At 44.8% G+C, this 20,753-nt stretch overlaps 2 protein-coding genes across 2 annotated transcripts in view; one reads left to right on the forward strand and one right to left on the reverse strand.

The window, feature by feature from the left end:
* Positions 1–569, reverse strand: part of LOC132078784 (disheveled-associated activator of morphogenesis 1-A-like) — a 29,799-nt gene extending 29,230 nt beyond the window's left edge. The window contains exon 1 of the mRNA XM_059481111.1: positions 430–569. Coding sequence (XP_059337094.1) covers positions 430–528 — 99 coding nt within the window. The 5' untranslated portion in view covers positions 529–569. The remainder of the gene's footprint in view (positions 1–429) is intronic.
* A 9,315-nt stretch (positions 570–9,884) lies between these two features.
* On the forward strand, positions 9,885–10,976 carry MC3R (melanocortin 3 receptor). The gene has a single exon (XM_059480884.1). The coding sequence runs from the start codon at positions 9,885–9,887 to the stop codon at positions 10,974–10,976; it is 1,092 nt and encodes a 363-aa protein (XP_059336867.1).
* The last annotated feature ends 9,777 nt before the right edge of the window (positions 10,977–20,753 follow it).

Below are 20,753 nucleotides of genomic sequence, written 5' to 3' on the forward strand. Positions count from 1 at the left end.
ATCAATCACCTCAGATTCTAGTGGGATTATCAAAAGGCTGCTTTTGCCTGTAATATAAAGCACTTTTTTTTCTCCCCTCCAATTACCTTATGGAAATTTTTAGCACAGATAATGTAAAGTGTTAATAAATCCTCTCTAGCATGGCAGGAGAAAGACAGATCTCCTCTCCTTGTATCAGGAAAACTTTGCACATCTCAACTTTCTCAAGAATAAAGCCCATGAAAATGTTGTCTCCTGCCCACCTTCTGCAAACACTCAGTGATATATTAGAGCAGGCTGAGCTCACATCACATAATAGCCCATTACACCAAACCCTGCTGCAAATCCCCTGCCAGTAAAGCACCAAGTCCTCCCCAGCTCCTGATAAACCATCTCAGCTATGCACAGCAAGCAGCACTTCCACACCAGCCACAACACTTTGTGCTTTACCTGTGAAAAAGTGTCTGCTGTTCTCGTGTTATCCATGCCTGGGGAAGTTCTGTTTGTTTCATCAGAATCCCACAGGGTGCCAAGGAGCAGCTTATTCATGAATCACACCTGCTCCTCCTCAGCATGCTGCTCCTCTCTCTCTCTGCCTCTCTCTCTTATGAGATCTTGCCGCCAATGGCTTTTATTAAGTGTTACTTCCTTTTATGCTGAGAACTGAAAGAAACAATAATGATGCCTGGCTTCCTCATGGCAGCTCTGTGGAAAGACCAAAAAAATGTAGAAGCTGTTTGTTTGCTTTTCCTGAACTGATATTTATGTTCCAGCGCCTTCCTGAAATCACTGAGCCCTCAATACTGCAATGATGATTTATTACTATTTATTAAGATTGATTACACTGCATTTGTCTGAACACCCAACATATGTCAGTTCCCACAGAAATTCCATGTAAATGTGAGGGAGTTTGCCTGAGGAGCTCCAAACACAATGTTGGACGTTCCCAGCAGTGTTTTTATGCACAGCAGCAATTTTTAACACATCTCCAAACCCCAGCATGGGGAGCTGCAAACTGGGAGGAAGCACCTGCAGATTAATGCTCAAGATTCCTCTAAAGATAAACAGCATTTTAAATCTCTTTATCTTTAGAGGAATCTTTGTGCATTCAGAGGAATCTTGCGCATCTTTGTGCATTAAGAGGAATCTTGTGCATCTTTAGAGGAATCTTGTGCATCTTTAGAGGAATCTTGTGCATTTAAATGCTCTTTGCTGTCCGTACTGGTGGAGAGAATTGTGATTAGGAGAGGGAATTACCAGCAAAGCATTCCTGAAATCAAACCCCAGCCCTGACAAAAACCGTGGAAGGTGAAACTTTCACATTTTGAAAGTTCTGAGGAGACACAGCTGGAAGGTGAAACTTTCACACTTTGAAAGTTCTGAGGAGACACAGCTGGAAAGCCAACTCTTCGCATTTTGAAAGTTCCTCTCCCCCAAGCAGAGGCAGAGGAGAAAAATCAGAAGCCCTGAAGCGTCAATGCAAAGCAGAGTTTTTAAGAAGCAACAGGAATTGAAAGCGTGTGGGGTTGGTGACGGGTGTCCTTCCTCTGCTGCTCTAAAAGCAGCTCTGTGGCAGAAACAGGGCAGGAAGCTGAGGGGTCAGGGCAGAGCAGGTGCCTCTGGTCACTCTGAGCCCAGGCTGGGCTCCGGCTCAGTACAAATCCCACCCATCAGTGAATGCAGCAGAAATGGGAGAGAAAGGATCAGCAATGAACTCCCCCAGGTCACCCGGGGCTCTGGAAATTAAATGGAAGGTCAATACTTGCTGATGTAACCAGGGTTTAATCGTTTGAACTGATTTAAAGTGTCTTTGATGGAGTGTTAGCCTAACACAGCCAATAATGTAACAGGGCCTGATTAAATCCAGGTCTTCGAAGGAAATATTTAATAAAAGATTGTCTTTCAATGCCCTAATTCTGAGTGCTCTGTGTCCAGCGTGGCAGATGGAAATTTTTCACTAAACTAGAAAAAGGATTAATGAGAAACACATTTCTTTGACAGCCATTTGGTTAAAATAAAATAGCAATTAATTCACTCAGAATCACATTTCTAGTGATTCTGAGTGTTCCCAAAACGACTAGAAGGGGGAGCCTCTTCCCTGTTAGAATGCTCAGCCCTTGAGGAACAAGGATTTTCTTTTGAAAATTAAAGAATCCCAAGGAACTTCTCTTTCTAACATGATTGCAGCAGCACAGAACATTTGAGGGTGGGGAAATGACAGGATTCTATTTATTTTAATTATTTTTATTTAATTATTTTAATATGCAAAACTCTCTTTTTCATTTCATCAAGAATTTCCTAAGGAAATCTCCCAAACGTTTTCACCTAAGGAAAGAACTCCATGAAATAAGTTATTTCAGGTTAAAAAAAAAAAAAATGAGAGCTGAATGAAATTATCCTTTAAATAAATACACAAATACAGCATGAACTTCATAAACACGTTTTTGCCTCTCACTCAAGCGTGAATGTTCCAGCAGGGCTGGAATGCTCTCACAAGGAATTTCAGAGTTGAAAAACAAAGCCTTTCCCTGAAAACTCGCTGCACCTGAAAATTGCAGCCTGAACCTGCTTTATCAAAGGGCCCTTTCTTTATTTTCCTGTGGAAATGGTGCTGAAACAGAGAAGTGAGAGCTCCTCGTGACTTTATGGGGGTTTGACCTCAGCATTCCTCTTCATTTCCCACAATGGAGATTCCAACAGGATCGGAACAAAATCCAACCAGACAGAAAGAAAGAAACCCTGTCCCAGGAGGTTTTGCTTTTTCTGTCCCCTCAGTGCTGATCAAGCACAGAAATTGATGGTACTGCAGAATCCAGCAATTTCCACTTGGCCTAATTTTGATTCTGGTTTTAAGCAAGGAAAATTTTGATGCATGACAGTTTGTGCTGCACTGAACTGGAAGGTGCATTAAATGCAAGGGGGGGAAGAGGGGAGAGTGTGGGAACAGAAGATGAGTAATTTAAAATTAAAACTTCTGTGAAACTAAATTCAGGTCGAGGGTGACATCTAGTGATGCTCAGCAAAATTCTGCCCATTTTTGCAGCACCCTTGTTCAGGAAGAAAATTTAAACTTTTATATGTTTCACCTGATACACCATAAAAGAAATATTCTCCCATAAAATGTGAGTCATAATTTTTTCAGGGTAATATGAGTTAATTTTTTAATTAATTCAGTATTCTGGATGCATGATGGGAGGATCCATAAAAGGAAAAGAAATAAAAGTAGGAAGTTGGAGCAAATACATTACAATGAAGAAGTTGGTACATGAAGTCTGATTGATGGAAGTGTCATTTTTTGGCTTCTTTAGTTATTCTTCACTTATTTGTAAAATACATCTGCAAAGCACAGTGGCAGCTTGACACATAAATAAAGCAAATCAGTAATTAGCAATGGGGCTATCAGTAATTCCCTTGACTGATAATGCACAAGGAACTCAGCTGCTGAATTTTGAACAGCAAAAATGTCCCCAGCAGCTTTGACAGTGGTTCATGGTCAGCATCAAGGGAAGGGACAGCCCATACATTTCCAAAAATAACAATTCTTCATCCACCTGGGCAATTTCCTTTGGGCAGCAAACAGCAATAATGGAATCACAGAATCTCTGGGTTGAAAAAGAAATTTAAAGCTCATCTCATTCCATCCCCTGCCATGGGACACCTTCCCCTATCCCAGGTTGCTCCAAGCCCTGCCCAGCCTGGCCTTGAGCAATTCCAGGCAAAGCCAAAGCACCAATTCATAAATTAATTAATTTTTCAAACTCATTTCATGCAGAAGTCTCACCCTCTCACCCTCCCTGGTGGTCTCACCGTGCTCATCCTGATGCTGCACCCCAGGGCCAAGAAGTCAAACCCAAAATGTCCCAATGCCCAGAGGAAGTGGCAGCGGCACAGATCTGCTCCTCTGGGACACAGGGTGGCACCAGAAACTGCTGCAATTCCAGGCTGTTCAAAATGGATCCGAAAGGAACAACTTGGAAGGGTCTGTGGGTTTAAATGAGAGTCAGAAAAGCAGGGACACTCAGTGACTGTGGCCAGGGAATGGCTCTGTGGAAATGGGTAAGAAAGGAACAATTTTGAAGGGTTTGTAAATTTAAATGAGAGGAGTCAGAAAAGCAGGGATTCTCGGTGACTGTGGCCAGGGAATGGCTCTGTGGAAATGGATCAGAAAGGAACAATTTTGAAGGGTTTGTAAATTTAAATGAGAGGAGTCAGAAAAGCAGGGATTCTCGGTGACTGTGGCCAGGGAAAGGCTCTGTAAAAGTGGATTATAAAGGAAGAAGTTTGAAGGGTTTGTGAGTTTAAATGAGTCAGAAAAGCAGGGATTCTCGGTGACTGTGGCCAGGGAAAGGCTCCTGGGGATGCTGGCACTGTTCAAAGGAGGAAATCCATGGGAATCAGCCTTGCCTTTGGGCTCAGGGGCTGGGGGAGCATGCCCATTTGGAGAGAGGGGGTTTACATTCTCCATTTCAAGGGAGCCTCCTGCCTTTTGTATATAATTCTGCCTTTTCAAACCAAGACAGATTTACATACAAAAATAATTAATAACTACCAGAGGGCAATAACAGAACACGGATTCAAAGGGGGGGACAAGGAGGAGTAGGAGGGGATTGAAGGGTCACTCTGCCCCTCTGCAGTGGGCTGTGGAGCACAAAACCTTTTGTGACACAATCTATTTTTTGTTTGTGCTCCACAATCTATTGCAGCTTCTCAAGTCAGCCTTGATTGCTTGGGGGTTCTGGCACCTGCGTCCCCAAGGCTCTGCCTGGAAGAGCAAGGCTGCAAAACATTTTGGGAACTTTCCAAGCAGCCACAAAAGTGTGGAACCAGCTGCAATTCCGATATTTCTGCCATCGGAAGTGGTGCAGGATGAGTGACAGATGGAACCTTTTCATGGCAACCCCTTTTTCTTTCCAAGACAATATTCAGAGCAAAAAAAACTTTAACCTCAGCTTCTCCTTTTGTGCCAAACAGGAAAATGTGCTATTCAGAAACACCTAAGTATAGATTAGGTTATCATTAAGAGGTTTAGGTTATTGTTATTATTATTATTATTAGATTATTATTGAACACAAAGATGTGTAAATCATCTTGTAGACTTCAAGTGAAAATAAAAAGAAGGAAAGAAATGGCAAAATAAGTAGTTGTCACTTCTGTTTTCCATAATAAATTCATGAAAGGTTACCTGAATCATGTTGGCTTTCCAAATCTACTTTGCTTTCTAAATTAAGGACCTTCCATTTCTGACAGAAAATATTCTGTATTGACACCCAGTAGTCTGACATTACTCAAAACAGCTGGCTCACTTTGCAAACTGCAGAATCTGGGAAAAAAAACAACTTCACTAAACCTGAAGAGCATTTAAATCCCATTTTATTGTTGAGGAGCAGCATTTTGGAGGGTAGGCAATTCCTTGTTATCCCCAAACCATAACAAATAACCAGCCTTTCTCTGTCCTGGAAGTTACTGGTAAAAACAACACAGATAAAAGCACTGAAGTTGGAATTTTTATAACCCACAAAAAGAATAGAGCAGGAAACCCTTGGACAAAATTAGAAAGGCAGCAGTTAGACCTAACTGGTGAATAAAATTAAAGGATTGGGTCTGGTTGTGGGGCTTTTTTCTGTCCTTCTTGTCAGGAAAGCAGCAACACTGCACTGCGAGTGCTGCAACAAATTGAGGAGCTTTGAGCATTAGCAGAGCGATTTCTCCCAATATCCATCCACCCACAGCATCCACAGCTCAGTAAAATCATCTTTAAACCTTGCCAGCCTCCAAAATCCTTCAGCTCTCTCTGGTCCAGGCATGAGGTTTGAAAACTTGGCATTTTCAAACCCCAGCGCTGCTGCTGGGGTTCGAAAATGCCAAATTCAGCCATCCCTGAGCCCCAGCAGCACAGGGCAAGGGGGTTTCTGAAGCTTCCAGGGAGATGGGAAGATGTTCCAGGGGTGTTTGGCCCTGGTGAAGCTGAAGAGCAGAATGCAGCTGGACCAATCACGTCTGCTTGTCTCTCACTCTGAAAACCAGAGAACAGAACTGACACTGAGCATTGTCGGTGTAAAACACTTCAATTCCCTTTCACATGAGAAGCACCTGCAGGTGCTGGTGAGTGTTTTGCAATCAGCTCTGCTTTGTCTCCTCTTACGCAGGGACGGGAAGGAAAATTGTCCAAAATGTCCCAAAGTTGAGGCTGTTTAAATTAACCTTTTAACTGGCAGAAATTATAGAAATCTTCCTCTGAAAGCCCCCTCGCTGCAATCAGGATTTGGTGCTCCTTCCCCTCGCTGAGGAAGGAGCATTCAGTGGATAACATCCCAGAGGATGCAAACTCCTGGTGCTTGGTTTCAGCAGGGACTCAGCTCCTTGTATGAGGTGAGGATTTGCCCTTCCACTGTGAAAACCTCTGCCAGCAATGTGGCCCAGGCAGATTTAACATCTCTGACCACAGCTGATGTCAGATCCATCCTTGCCTCAGACTGGAAAATAACATTATTAGCTCTGGGCGTGATGGGAGCTGCAGGAACTGCAACTTCTTGGAGGAAGACATGGAAATCTCTCCATTATTACATCCAAGACCTGGTGTGGCAAGGGATCCTGAAGCCTGTGACTCTGAGAGGGCAAAAATTGCTCTTGGAAAGCTGTCTCCTCAAGATATTGAAGAAAAACACAGCATTTCAGTAAATCACTGTGTCTTTACTTTGGTTTCCTCACCTGCCATGCTCTTGTGAGGCTCCTATGTCCAGATTTTTTTGAGCTTAATAAATTAGAATTAGAAATAATTTTATATATATTTTATAATCATTTTATACAATCATAGAAAATGTCCCAAAGTGTGTTTCTGCTCTTTATCATAACGAGTGATCTATCCATGTTTCAGTAAAAATTATTAAAGATTTTTTTGAGTTTTATAATCGTGAGTTAGAAATAATTTTAGACAATTTTATATATTTTATAAGCATTTTATACAATCATAGAAAATGTCCCAAAGTGTGTTTCTGCTCTTTATCATAACGAGTGATCTCCATGTTTCAGTGAAAATTATTAAAGAGATTTTTTCTCAAAGTCAGTAGTCAAGCGGTTCATGTTGTACAAATGCTGAATCAGATCTGAAGTTTCCTTTATTTTGTCAAATATTTCATTATCAGAAATTTAAACTGTGCTGAGGCAGCCCCTTCCAGAAATGTGCACAGAATTCAAAATCAGCATTGTTTGCTTTGCTGAGAGAAAATATTCCAACTTTTAAGTCCTTTTCCATAAAGAACAACACAGAGGAAAAGTCTTTGAGAGGTTTTCACTCACTGGTTTGGCTACTTGAAACTTCAGGACAACAATAATTCCCAGCTGCACGGGAGAAAATATCTGCTTATTATCCTCTAATTTCCTTTAAAATTTCCACTTTTGTCTGGTAGAAACCACTGTTAAAAAGAGTGAGAATAAAGGAAAGTGATACACATTTATCAGCCATTATCAGCCCAGTCTCATGTCAAGCGTTAAACAATAATTTCTCTTAGGAAATTCCATGATCCACATTTAGCAGTAAATGCTACTTTCCCTTTACCTTTCCCTGAGGATTAAATAGTTTCACTAGTGAAGAAACAACTGAGAAATTACAGCATTAAAAAAATAAAATCAGCCTTGTTTTTAACTGCTTTGTAAAACATGGCAGAGTTTTCTACCTGGGAAAATTGTTCATTTCTGCTGGTGGATAAAACAGCCAAACCTTTGCTTTGCCTTCATCACAGCCAATATTTCATTAACTGTGCTGACATCCTCTTATTTACAGCTTATTTTTCTTAGAAAAGGAGTTATTTTAGGACAGAACACAAATGAGAGCAATGTAAGAGACATCACCATAAATCTAATTTCCACATTTAACCCGCTGCACCTCTGTGGGCTCAGGGCAGCTTGTTCTGACCTCTATTTAAGGGCTGCTCAGGATTCTTTAAGGGACCCATCTGCTGTGATTGAAGCACACAAAACTTTCATTGGAGATTCTGGGGCTGGGTAATAATTTCAAGTTTGGAAGGCTCAGACAGTGAAGGGCAGAGAAGCAGAGATGGTGGCAGGGCTGGATCAGAGGCTGCTGCTGAAGGAAACGTCTGGCAGTGCAAAGCTGACAAATCCATCTTTGTGCTCGGGAAATCTCATTTTTCTGGCCAAGAAAGGAATGGGAATTGGGTCCTGCACATCCAGGACACAAAAATCCACCGCAGCACTGGGGTGGATGTGAGAGCAACCTGCCTGCTTTGCAGTAATTGCAATTGCCATTGTTTTTGCATTGCAATAATCCCAGTCACTCCCTGGATCCCTGGACATGAAGCAGGAACGGGCAGCTGAGGAGCAGCAATTTATTAGATGAGAATATAAAATGTTTTGTGACAGATTATGGGGGTTTTCCAGTGCTGAGCAGAGAAACCCTTTGGAAAATAAGGAGAATACAAAATATTTAGTGACATTTCAGATCACAGAGCTTTTCCAGTGCTGAGCAGAGAAATCCTTTGGAACTAAGGAAAATACAAAATATTTAATGACATTTCAGATCACTGAGGTTTTCCAGAGCTGAGCAGAGAAATTCTCTGGAAACAAGGGCTGCCATGTTGCTGTTTTTGGTGCAGACACAGCTTCTCCCCCCTCAGCACTGGCCTCAGAGCCAGTGTGAGTTTGCTGTCACGCAGGAGGCTCCAGCCCACTATTTTTAGTGCTTAATGGCAAAGCTGATGGTGCCATTAATCCACTTGGGTGTACGAAATTCCATTTCCACCTCAAATTGCACCTCAGTGCAAATGGTAGCTTGTCCTGCTGTCACATACGTTCAGAAATTCATGATGCAACACATTTAATGACTTCCTATCCCAGCATATTGCCTGTGCAACTTGGTAATATGAGCAAATCCCCAGCTATTTATTCACTTTAAACTGCTGCACTGGACCCTGTCCTTGTAAATCTGTCTCCTGCAGGTTAAATTTGAGAAGTGCTGCCTCTTGGTATTGAATTGTGGGTGCAAGGCAGTAATTCTGTGAGCTCACAATGAAACTGGGAGAGATTTGTGACTTTTTTAAGCTAACAAACCTGCAAGAGAAGCCCCAAACATTAATATAAGTGACATTGCACTTGATTCCAAAGTGTTTCTGTAAAAACATGAGGTGGGAAGGGTTCAGACATCAGCAAGCGCTTTTAAAAAATCAAACTAAGAAAATTGTGCCACAGAAATACACAAGGAATGAAGCCCAAGGAAAATCTACCTTATGCTTGCCTGCTCACATGTGATAAATGAAAATCTCCCCAGTCCTGCCGAGGTTTGAATGGGAACAATCCCCGTTCAGGCCAGTCCTAGTGGCCACCCAAAGGTGCACGGAGGGTGTCCGAGCACCAAAACCCTGCCACGGAGCGGGCAGGAAGTGTTTCGGGATGGATTTGACGTTTTCCAGAGGGATTTTGGGGCAGGTCCAGGCTGCTCGGGCTCTGCAGAGGGCGCCAGACGGTTTGGGATGCTCGGGATGCCGCTCCAGGTGCTCCGGCTGTCACTCACGCAGGTGCTCGCTCTCAATGGCCAACGCTCCGCTCGCACGCTGCAGGAGGAGTTGGTTTTTCTTTCTTGCATCTATAAATCCCTTCGTTCTCGGCTCCTTCCTTGCCACGGAAATAGCAACGGATGCTGGGCTGAGCTGCAGCACGCTGGCTGCCCCGGCAGAAGGGGAAACTCTGCTTCTCATCACCAGGAGAGCTGAGCCCAGCCATGCCCTGCTGCCGATTCCTCCCTGCAGACACAGCTGTTTGCTGCCCACAGGCTTGGGAGATCGCTTTCTTCTAAAGGAAAGAGCAGCCTGGCATAGAACCCACTGTAAATGCAGATTGTTTGATGTTTGCCCTTGTAAAAGTGACTAAAGTCCTGCTCGATCGCACCCCACATGCACAGCAGCAGCTTGGAAGGACCTGCTTTCCATTTTGTATTTTTTTTTCTCTTTTTAACCTGTGCTGCCTCAAGTGCCCAGCCAGGGGTGAGCCCAGCTGCTGTGCTGGCCATGAACACCACACGCTCTGCATTCTCCTTGCAGCCCCTGCTGCTGAACGCCAGCGAGGATCTCAACGACTCCGTCCCCACCAACCGCAGCGGCGACGGGTTCTGCGAGCAGGTCTTCATCAAAGCCGAGGTCTTCCTGACTCTGGGCATCATCAGCCTGCTGGAGAACATCCTGGTCATCCTGGCAGTGCTGAAGAACGGCAACCTGCACTCCCCCATGTATTTCTTCCTCTGCAGCCTGGCCGTGGCAGATATGCTGGTGAGCATGTCCAACGCCCTGGAGACCGTGATGATCGCCATCCTCAGCAACGGCTACCTGATCATCGACGACCACTTCATCCAGCACATGGACAATGTCTTTGACTCCATGATTTGTATTTCTCTGGTAGCCTCCATTTGCAACCTCTTGGTCATAGCCATCGACAGGTACATCACTATTTTCTATGCCCTCCGTTACCACAGCATCATGACGGTGAAGAAAGCCCTGACCCTCATTGTGCTCATTTGGGTGGCGTGCATCATCTGTGGCATCATTTTCATTGCCTACTCGGAGAGCAAAACTGTCATTGTGTGTCTCATCACCATGTTCTTCACCATGCTGCTGCTGATGGCCTCGCTGTACGTGCACATGTTCCTGTTTGCCCGCCTGCACGTCAAGCGCATCGCGGCGCTGCCCGTCGAGGGCGTGCCCCCCCAGCGCACCTGCATGAAGGGCGCCGTCACCATCACCATCCTCCTGGGGGTCTTCATCGTCTGCTGGGCGCCCTTCTTCCTCCACCTCATCCTCATCATCTCCTGCCCCATGAACCCCTACTGCATCTGCTACACGGCGCACTTCAACACCTACCTGGTGCTCATCATGTGCAACTCCGTCATTGACCCGCTCATTTACGCCTTCAGGAGCCTGGAGATGAGGAAGACTTTCAAAGAAATCGTGTGTTGCTGCTATGGCATGAGTGTGGGACAGTGCATGCTGTAAACACCTGGTTTTGGGTGGAAAAAACACGGCATGGGTGTATAAATATAAATATATTTATGTAGATGTTGAGACGCAGAGCAGCTCACTTTAAACGCAGTGCCTGAAGGAAGGGTGCAGGAAAGACAAAAGCCTCCTACATGATGCCTTGTTTCCTACTTTTTAGAGTGAAAACCGGTTTCAACTGAATTATTTGAAGTTTTTCAAATGGTTATAATGGAAAGAAATCCAGAGTGGTTACAAAACACTTACTGGGAGAAAGGAATCCTGAAAGGGAATGCCACTTTCTAGAGACTGAGATAACATTCCCTCTAGCATTCGTTTGTGCCTGTTGCTTTATCTCAGTGCCACTGCCAACAAGTCAGTGTTTTCTAAAAGATTTCATTAGTAACCTCTGTGGAAAGCTATTTTTCCAAACACCAGCAGGTAACAGCATTGTTCTACACCCACCTTTTAATGAAAGAATAGACTGACATTTTTGCTGATTGCCATAAAGCAGCCTGAGTACAGTTTTCAAAGGGTGAAAGCAAACAATTCTATTGCTCTGAAATCAGTTATCACTACAGTGTCAGTGACAGCGTGGCTTCAACAGCTGCCTGATAGGATTGACTCATGTGAAGGCTTTTGCATTATTTATTGTGATATAAGAGTATTATGCCCTTGAATTTCTGATTATTTTTGTAAAGCTGGAATGCCCTGATCAATGTAGTAATTGCTACGTTTGTAAAAACTCTTAGAAGCCTCCTTTTGATAAACCCTCACTAATGAGATCCACGGATCTGAACAGCAGAAAGAGCTAAAATGCAAAACACTTTGAATGCAGCTTTGTGTAAAATCTGCAGGGAGTCCTTAGAAATACCCACCTCTCAGTTCAGCAGCTGGAAGGAGTCAGATGTGTGTGGCAGAGAGGACTTTACCCACTGAGAAATAAATCTCCTGGGGCAGAACAATAATAAATGTCCTTCCTTCAGCTCCAGGCTGCACTCAGGGGCTGGGGGCTGCTGCCCTGGGCACAGGAGAGCACCAGGGCTGTGTGCCACCCTCTCCAACCCCTGGGTGTCAGTGCCACGCACAGCAAGCTCCCGCAGCTGCACCAGTTCAGTCTTTGCTTTCTGCAGAACAAACCCACAAACCCTGCAGCGCCTTCAGCCAGCTCACTGTCCCCGAGCAGGGGCTGCTGCAGACACAGCACGGGCAGTGACACCACCAGTGCCAGGCTGAGAGCACCCTGAGCCATCCCAAAGGCTGCTTGGCACCTTGCTGGTACCTCGCTTTCAGCAGGGGGGGATCCCCAAACCCTCAGAGCTGTCTGATGCTTTCAAACATCTCAAAGATCTCATTTGACTTAAAACTCTCTGGTTTATTCCTTCTTATTTTGGTGGAGTTGCTGGGTTGATATTTTTCTCTTTTTCTGGGACTCCCCTCTGCCAGGTGAGAATCAATTGATGCACGCAGAGCTTCCCCAGCTCCCGTGTCCCCATTTCTGCCCCACTCTGGTGCTGCTGTTTCAGGGGCTCCAGACCCAGCCCTGCTGCCTGTGGGGAGTCACATTTCCCACCCTGCACCTCCTGGCCTGTGTTTGATCCTCAGCATCCCACAGGAACAGCCCCATTTCCCACTCTTATGGGCTGGATAATCCTCCTAGGGCCAAGAACCAGTTCTCCTATCCCAGCATATTACCTGTGCAACTTGGTGAGCAAATTCACTTAAAACTACTGCACTGGAGCACTCTGTGCTTCAGCCACAGTCTGTCCCACCACAAACCAACCTCATGTTCCCTACTTCTCCTTTCCTCTGATCACACCCAAAATTCCTTAATTGAGTTCTCACTTCCTCTCATAATCACATCCTCCAGACTTCCCCCTTTCCAGCACTCCTTCTGTTCCAGCACTTACCCAATCCTACAACCCTTCATTTTAGAAAGGTCAAATTAAAATAATAAAAGAAGCAAAACCTCACTGTGGAGCAGAGCAGGCACAAATGGAAATTCTCCCTGTTTCAAGAAGAGACCAAAGACAATGCCACTGACTGGCAAAGCCAAAAGCTTTCAGCTTTGTGTGTGTGTCCCCAAGCCCAGCTCAGCTGTGTCCTGCTGGCCCAGCCTGTCCCACCTTGCAGCAGCTGAGGTGGCACAAGGAGGTGAAATCAGCACAGGGAACCACAAAACTTCTGTGGTGTGCACGGACTGTGCCTGCCTGTTGTAAAAAATCTCTGCTTTTCCTCAGTGTTCTGTACCCCTACACTCTGGAGCATGGTTTGCCACGATGTTCTGCCTCAGGTTATTGTGTATTTAGCTCTTGTTGCACCTGATGTCCTCCTTATTTCTCTGATGTCCTTCTTTTTTCTCTTTTAAAAGCAATTTTAGCAGGACTGATGCAGTGCTTTGCCTCTAAGCAAAACCTATTCTGCTGAATAAAATCTGGAGAGATCACTGGGAATCATGTTTGCTTCTGTCAGAGCACCACACACAGCAAACCAGTCTGGGGGCTCATAAAGCTGAAAACAGAGCCTAACACTGGGGAAAGGCCTCTCAATTCAGAGAATCATGGAATGGGTTGGGCTGGAAGGGAACTTGGTGAGCCAGTGCCACCCCTGCCATGGGCAGGGACACCTCCCACTGCCCCAGGCTGCTCCTGGCACGGAAATCTTCACAAAAATGAGGGGGAAAAGCCAAATTTTCAGTGCCATGTGCAGGAAGAGAATCCATAAACCCCCCGCCCCCCCCAAAGATCCCTGACCCCTTGTGGCACCAGGTTACCCAGGAGAGGGGTGGGTTTGCTCAGCCCCAGGGTTTGTGCACACCCTCAGCTCTGAGCCCGCTCTGGAATTCTGTGGGGCACTGACGGACCCAGGGATGCAGGGTCACAGCAAGGCTGGCCCTGGTGGGAAGGAAAAGAGGGAATGTCCTTGGGGCTGAACCCCAAAACAGCAGCGAGAGAGGGAATGCTCACAGCTACAGAGCCAGGGGGGAGGGAAAAGGGAAAAGGGAAAAGGGAAAAGGGAAAAGGGAAAAGGGAAAAGGGAAATTGAAGAGAAAGACAAGGGGAAATGGAAGGAGAAGGGGAAAGGAAAAGGGAAATTGAAGGGGAAAGAAAGGGAAATGGAAGGGAAAAGGAAAAGGAAAAGGAAAAGGAAAAGGAAAAGGAAAAGGAAAAGGAAAAGGAAAAGGAAAAGGAAAAGGAAAAGGAAAAGGAAAAGGAAAAGGAAAAGGAAAAAGGAAAAAGGAAGAGGAAAGGAAAAGGAAAAGGAAAAGGAAAAGGAAAAGGAAAAGGAAAAGGAAAAGGAAAAGGAAAAGGAAAAGGAAAAGGAAAAAGGAAGAGGAAAGGAAAAGGAAAAGGAAAAGGAAAAGGAAAAGGAAAAGGAAAAGGAAAAGGAAAAGGAAAAGGAAAAGGAAAAGGAAAAGGAAAAGGGAAAAGGGGAAAGGAAGGGAAGAACAGGGCTGCACTGCAGGCAGCAGGACAGACATAAACATGTTGATGAGGAGGGAGCCCTGAAGTGATGCTCAGCCACCCCCAGGGTCAGAACTCCAGCAGGAGCCACCCAGGAGCACCCAGAGCAACATTTCCAGCTGGGAATCTGCCCCTGGGCAGGGCTGCAGGGAAATGCCACCACCTGTATACCAACATGTAATCACCACCTGTATACCAACATGCAACCTGCTCAAAATAACAAATGTTTCTTCCTTGAGGAGAGTGCTGGGCTGAACAAGATATGTGCAGTTTCGCCCCAGATGGTCTAAGAAATGGCAGGCTAAATTATATATTTTGCCTCTAAAGGTATCATTATTATGGATTTATTGAGTCAGTTTTTCTGCAGGAAAATCGAGAAGTTCACAGACATTGTAGGATTGCCATGTGCTCAAAGATGTGTTAGGAAATCCTCATATATTTAAGACAAATATTTGAATTCCTAGGAACAGGAGTTATCCTGCTAAGTCAACTCCACACAGCATATTCTGCCAATTACAGACAGATTTGTTTCTTTCACATTAAATTCAGCACTGTGCAGGCAATTTCCCCATCAATAAGTGTCTAAATATTTTATAATTGACAGCATTTGTATTAATGGGCAAATAACCAAGTCAGGCACAGAACTCTGCAGTCAAGCAAGGTCATTGTTCAGGCCATTGGTACAAACACTGCATTGCCACTGAAATAAAAAGCTTCTATTTGTTGGGGCCTGGGTGGGGACCAGGGTTTGCTGTTTGGTGGCTTCACCTAAACCTCAGTTTGGGAGGAAGCCACAGATGGGGTGTCACAAGAGACACGGGGAACCCCTTTGCTGTTTGCAGCCCAGTCTCAGCCGCAGAGCCCTGCACAGCACAGGGACACCAGGGGAGCAGCAACTGCCCCACAGCTCCCTGCCCCACTTCCAAGGGGAAAATCCACTCTTGTGGGATGATTCAAGTCTTCAAAGTGAAACAGAGGGGGTGAAATGGGATATTGGGGAGGAATTCTGCCCTGGGAGGGTGCCCAGAGCAGCTGTGGCTGCCCTGCATCCCTGGCAGTGCCCAAGGACAGGGCTGGGAGCAGCTGGCACAGTGGGAGTGTCCCTGCCATGGCAGGGGTGGCACTGGGTGGGTTTGAGGTCCCTCCCAGCCCAGAGCATTCCAGGATCCCCCAGCCCTGCCTGCAGCAGGAACGTGAGCACAGCACAGCTGCTCCTGGCAGGGCAATGCAGGTTTTCCTCAACACCTCAAAGGGAAGATCAGGTAAAATGAGAGGCAGGAGAAGGCTGGGTGGGCACAGAGTGGGAGCAGGCTGCAAACAGCCCTGGGTGCACGTGGGGATGTGTGAGGTGTGGCAGAGCCCTGAGGGTGAGTATCTGTGGTGCCAATCAGGACTCCACAAGTGTGAAATCAAGAGTCTGCAGCTGATTAAGACAGAAACCATCCCTGTTCCTGTCTGATCTCCCAAAGCCTGCACATTACTCCTGTCTTCAGCCTTCAAGACCAGAGAACCTCTTCACCAAGCCCTTGTCTCTCACAGTGAGTCTGAGCTTATTCCTCACTTGGGCAAAACACCAGCCCTTGCACTCGCAGCCTTTTATTGCCTCTGCTTCCAGTCAATTATGTGCTACTTGTGAACAAGTTTGCCTTTAGTAATCTTAAAATTGTACAGCATGTACTTGGAAAGGTCTAAATCTAAATCAAGGACTCGTAATTTCAGGGTTTGAAATGGCACAGGGACAGTAAATAAATGTCATCTTTCATTTTCAAATTTCTCTGCATGAAAGGAACTGACTTGGGGAATCCAGAAATTTTTGGCAAAACAAACCAGAAAGGAGGCAGGACCGAATATGAGGCGTGCAGTAAATTTATTTGTAAGAAAGTAATTAATGTGTTTGAACATCCAGCTTGGTGTACGAAACTTAACCCAAACACTTCAGTGCTGTCATCACAAGGGAACTGCATTGTCCTGGATGTTTATGTAATAACAATCTGTGTATTTCTCCTGAAGGACAGCGGTGTGTCTCAGTGAAACGGGGGCTATTTAAATCCACAAATCAAGGCAGAACAGCAACCCCTGCATTGTGCTGTGACCTCAACACTCAGCTCCAGGGGAAGGCAACAGCAAAAATGGACACAGTGCTCATCAGTGATCACCAAAGGAGTGCTAAAACAGATTTTTTTTTTTTTTTAAAGCGGAATCAGCTACAATTCCCTAAAATCAGTTTTCCTCTCGGGTTTGTTTAAGCTGACAGGGACACCAACAAGGGGTGGATGAGGCTGCTTTGGGTGTCCGTGCCCCTTGCCAGGCACACCCCAGAGCTCTGGGCAGGCTCTCTGCTCTCCCCCTGCTCCTCTGCACCGCTCTCAAATGAAACTCAACAGATAAATCATTCCCCCCATCCCCTCAGTAATATTTGACAGTGCTTCCCTGTTTAATGCCAGGAGAACACCTAAAAAAACCCCCAATAATCCATGTGTAACGTGGCACAAATCTGCCAAGCCATAAATGATCCTGTGCGGCTCCAGTCGCTGGGATGTCATTCCTATCCCCAAAACCTGCGGATGTGTGCCCAGGAGCAGCTCTGAGCATCTTCCCCTTGGCAAACCCACTTTGGAGAGGCCACAAGTAAAAATTTAAAATCCACCCAGGTGAATTCAACCAGCCAGCATCACCCCACAGGGGATTCTTCATGAAATCAAAGCTCCCTTTGATTAAAATGAGAAGCAGCAGAAAAATGTGCACTGAGACACAGTTTAACAGTTCCTGTTAAATCAGGAATTGTGTGTATTTGCAGACAAAGGGACAGTTGCATATTTCTGTGGTAAAAAGCTTTTACTAATGAGCCATTGTTCTCTTTGGCTACCTGCATTTAGATTAAAAAACACACAGGGGTTTTGCCTTTAACTGAGCAAGAGAAGTTGAAACTGAAATTATTTCCAACTGAGAACAAGTACAAGTGGACTTGTGGGTGTAATAACAGTGCAAGCATTGTTTCCATCACTGATTCATGGAATTTAGCCTTTCTGTGGATGATCTGAGGTGCAATTTGATAAGTCTATCCTATTGTTATTGCCCAAAATCCATAGATTCTTTTGTTCTTAACACAAATCTCTTTAAAATAGGAACCACACATCATAAATTCTGTTACAAAGATAATAACTACTAAATGCTAAGTTTTAAATGCTGGGAAAATGGGAATGACATTGGAAACAAGCAAAATATCACAGGACAGTACATTTTTATCAAGAGATAAAGGAGTGTTCTTTCTGTTCCATAATTTCTATGAGTGGGTAATAAACAGGTACAAAATCTACTGAAATTAAACCAGGCACACATGGAATCAGACAGGGCACACATAAGTGACCAAATATTCTTTTTACAAACCAATTCACCAAGCAGAAAAAACAAGATGTTCTCCAAGTTTCACTTCATCGCTTTCTTTTCCCATATCATATTATCTAACTTGGTCTGGAATTGATTTCTGCCTTCTCTGGTTGTTTATTTGGCAGCTTCACCAGGGGCTGACACACCACTGTGACTGCTCCTAGTAAAGGGTTTTTTCTCTTGTATTAAAATCCCTCCTTTGCTGGCTGGCAGGAAAAGCTGCACTTCCCATGCTCAGCTATTTCCAGAGGCAAACCCAGAAATGAGGCAAGGGAGCCTTTGCCTCCACCCTGCTCCCTTAGCAAGAAGATTTTTATATTATTTTATCTACCACTGCTCATTCCCAAAAGGAAAACCTACAAAAGATTCCAGAAAATTTTGCCCTGTGGCTTTGGCCTTTCTATTTTGGTATTGTTAATTTGTACTGGCCAAAAACTTATTGTACTTGTAAGGGTTAAATGACAGATAAGCCAATAATCCTTTCAAACTTAAAACTTAAAATACAGAGATTTAAAGCACCCAAGAGCAAATAACAAATTTCAATAACAAATAACAATTTTTTTATTTGTTCAAATAACAAAAAAATATTGTAACAGGTATCTCAGTTCTGTGTGATAGCAGAAGCACAGTGAAAATCAATGCTCTCCTTCAGAATGGAACTCATTATTTCTCAGGCAGGGTGGATTTTAAATATCATCTTTTGACCTCGTGCAGCTCCTTAGCAGAATCTAAGAGCTGTTAAATCACTGCCAGGCTGAACCAAGGGGAAATATTCAAGCCCGGCTCAATTATGATGTGCAAAGCAATCTGTGGAGAGGTGTTGGGTTTCCCACTGGGCACCTCAGGTTTGCTTTTCCTCAGGAAAGCTGCAGAAAGGGCTTGGCTTTCCTCTGGTTGATGCCTTGCAGACCAAAGCGGGACTTAAGTGGCGCCATGGACAGAAGGAACAGGATTTCTGATTCAGCCACCAAAGCCTGCTGCTCAGGAGATCTCATCCCGCAAGGGGAGATATCAGGGAATATGCAGGGGACCCCACACCTTCATCAAAGTCAAATAATGGAGCTGGAAAAGTTGGCAGGGTGGATATTTAGCAGCACTTTCAATAGAGAGCTCGGGGAGCAGAATTCCCTGGGAGAGCTGGAGCTGTGTGACAGTTTTGTGCTTTGTTTTCTTAAATGCTGTCCCTTTGGAAGCTCTCCTTAATGAAAAATTATTCAGCTATCCTGAAGTAATGCTTTCCTTTTAATGTGATAATTACTACCAATTTGCTGTCTAACTGGTGAGCAGAAAAGGCAAATAACTTGTGAGGCATATGCACAAATATTGCTATTGGGAAAATTAAATCACTGCTGGACTGCCCTTCCTTGCCCTGTTGGGAGCTGGAATGAGCAGGACATGCAACACAAGGTCTAATATTACTTTTTCTGAAGAGATAAGTGCATCTGGGCAGCTCTGTAAATGGTGAGCAAGAGCCCTCCATGATCAAAACCACCAGATCAAAGAACCTGGAGCAATCTGATATTCTCAATAAAGGCAAAGATGGAATTAACTAAGAGTACAGCTCCCACATTGAAGCAGCAGTGAATACAAGGTCATTAAGCCACCTGCATAATCAGTGAGCATGTGTTAAAAGCAAAAAGTAATTTCTGTAAGGGAGAAAAGTCTGGAAAAAGGCCTTTTCTGATTGAAAATTTGTAATTGTTCCCAAAAAAATTGCTTGGCATGCTCATGTTAATGCTGTAATGAATGGATTTCAAACATCATTTTGTTTTCTTTGCGGTTCCAACAGAGCCTTGTCCAGTGTGCTGGAAGCTGGATAATCACACCCACTCTGGCTGGATATTTAAGGGGTCTAAGTAGCCAAAATGGGCATTTTCACATCCTGCAACTGGTAGCTCACAGTGAAAAGTAGCAGCAGAACCTTCCAGTTACCATGAGTTATAGATGCATTTATACATATTTATATATATATATATATATATATATCTATGCATTTATACCTGTGTGTGTATAAGCCACGTTTCATTTTCCTTATGAAGCCACACTTGGAATCAGAGGCTGACAATTCACAGAAAATCTGGAATTATCTTGGTTTTGCAGTCACGTTTGTGCCTTGCACACATGAAAGCTGTTTTTGTTCATGTTGTTTTAATGAGAATTTAAGCACCCTCCGTTCTGCTGCCTTACACCCAGCTAGTTTCAATTAAAATGTGGAAAACAAACGAGACCCACACATTTACAAGGGTCATTTGAAGAGAAACTGGCACAAAGCAATTTAGAATTTACTTAGGAAGATGAACCAAGACCAGGAGAAGGACCAGGATCAGAATCAGGAGCAGGAGCAGGAGCAGGAGCAGGATGAGGACCAGGACCAGAATCAGGATCAAGATGAGGATCAGGGCCAAGACCAGGACCAGGACCACAACCAGAACCAGGACCAGTATCAGGATCAGGACCAGAACCAGGATCAAGATCAAGATGAGGATCAGGGCCAGGATCAGGATCAGGATCAGACCAGGACCTGGAGCAGGAGCAGGACCAGAACCAGGACTAGAATCAGGATCAGGATGAGGACCAGAATCAGGATCAGGATCAGAAGCAGGACCAGAACCAGGGCCAGGACCAGAACCAGGGCCAGGACTAGAACCAGGACCAGAACCAGGACCAGGATCAGGGCCAGGACCAGAACCAGGACCAGGATCAGGATCAGGATCAGGACCAGAACCAGGACCAGAACCAGGATCAGGATCAGGGCCAGGACCAGAACCAGGACCAGAACCAGGACCAGAACCAGAACCAGGACCAGGATCAGGATCAGGACCAGGACCAGAACCAGGACCAGGACCAGGACCAGGACCAGGCTCTCCACAGGCTCTCCACAAAGGCCCTGTCCTGCAGGAGGGCCTGGTTTTAAGCAGCTCCCATCAGCAGTTCTGCTTTCTCC

Source organism: Ammospiza nelsoni, chromosome 12 (assembly GCF_027579445.1).
Source record: "Ammospiza nelsoni isolate bAmmNel1 chromosome 12, bAmmNel1.pri, whole genome shotgun sequence".
NCBI classification, from domain to species: Eukaryota; Metazoa; Chordata; class Aves; order Passeriformes; family Passerellidae; genus Ammospiza; species Ammospiza nelsoni.

Coding starts and splice junctions, on each gene's coding strand:
- MC3R (XM_059480884.1), top strand. CDS start 9,885: ATGCACAGCAGCAGCTTGGAAGGACCTGCTTTCCATTTTGTATTTTTT.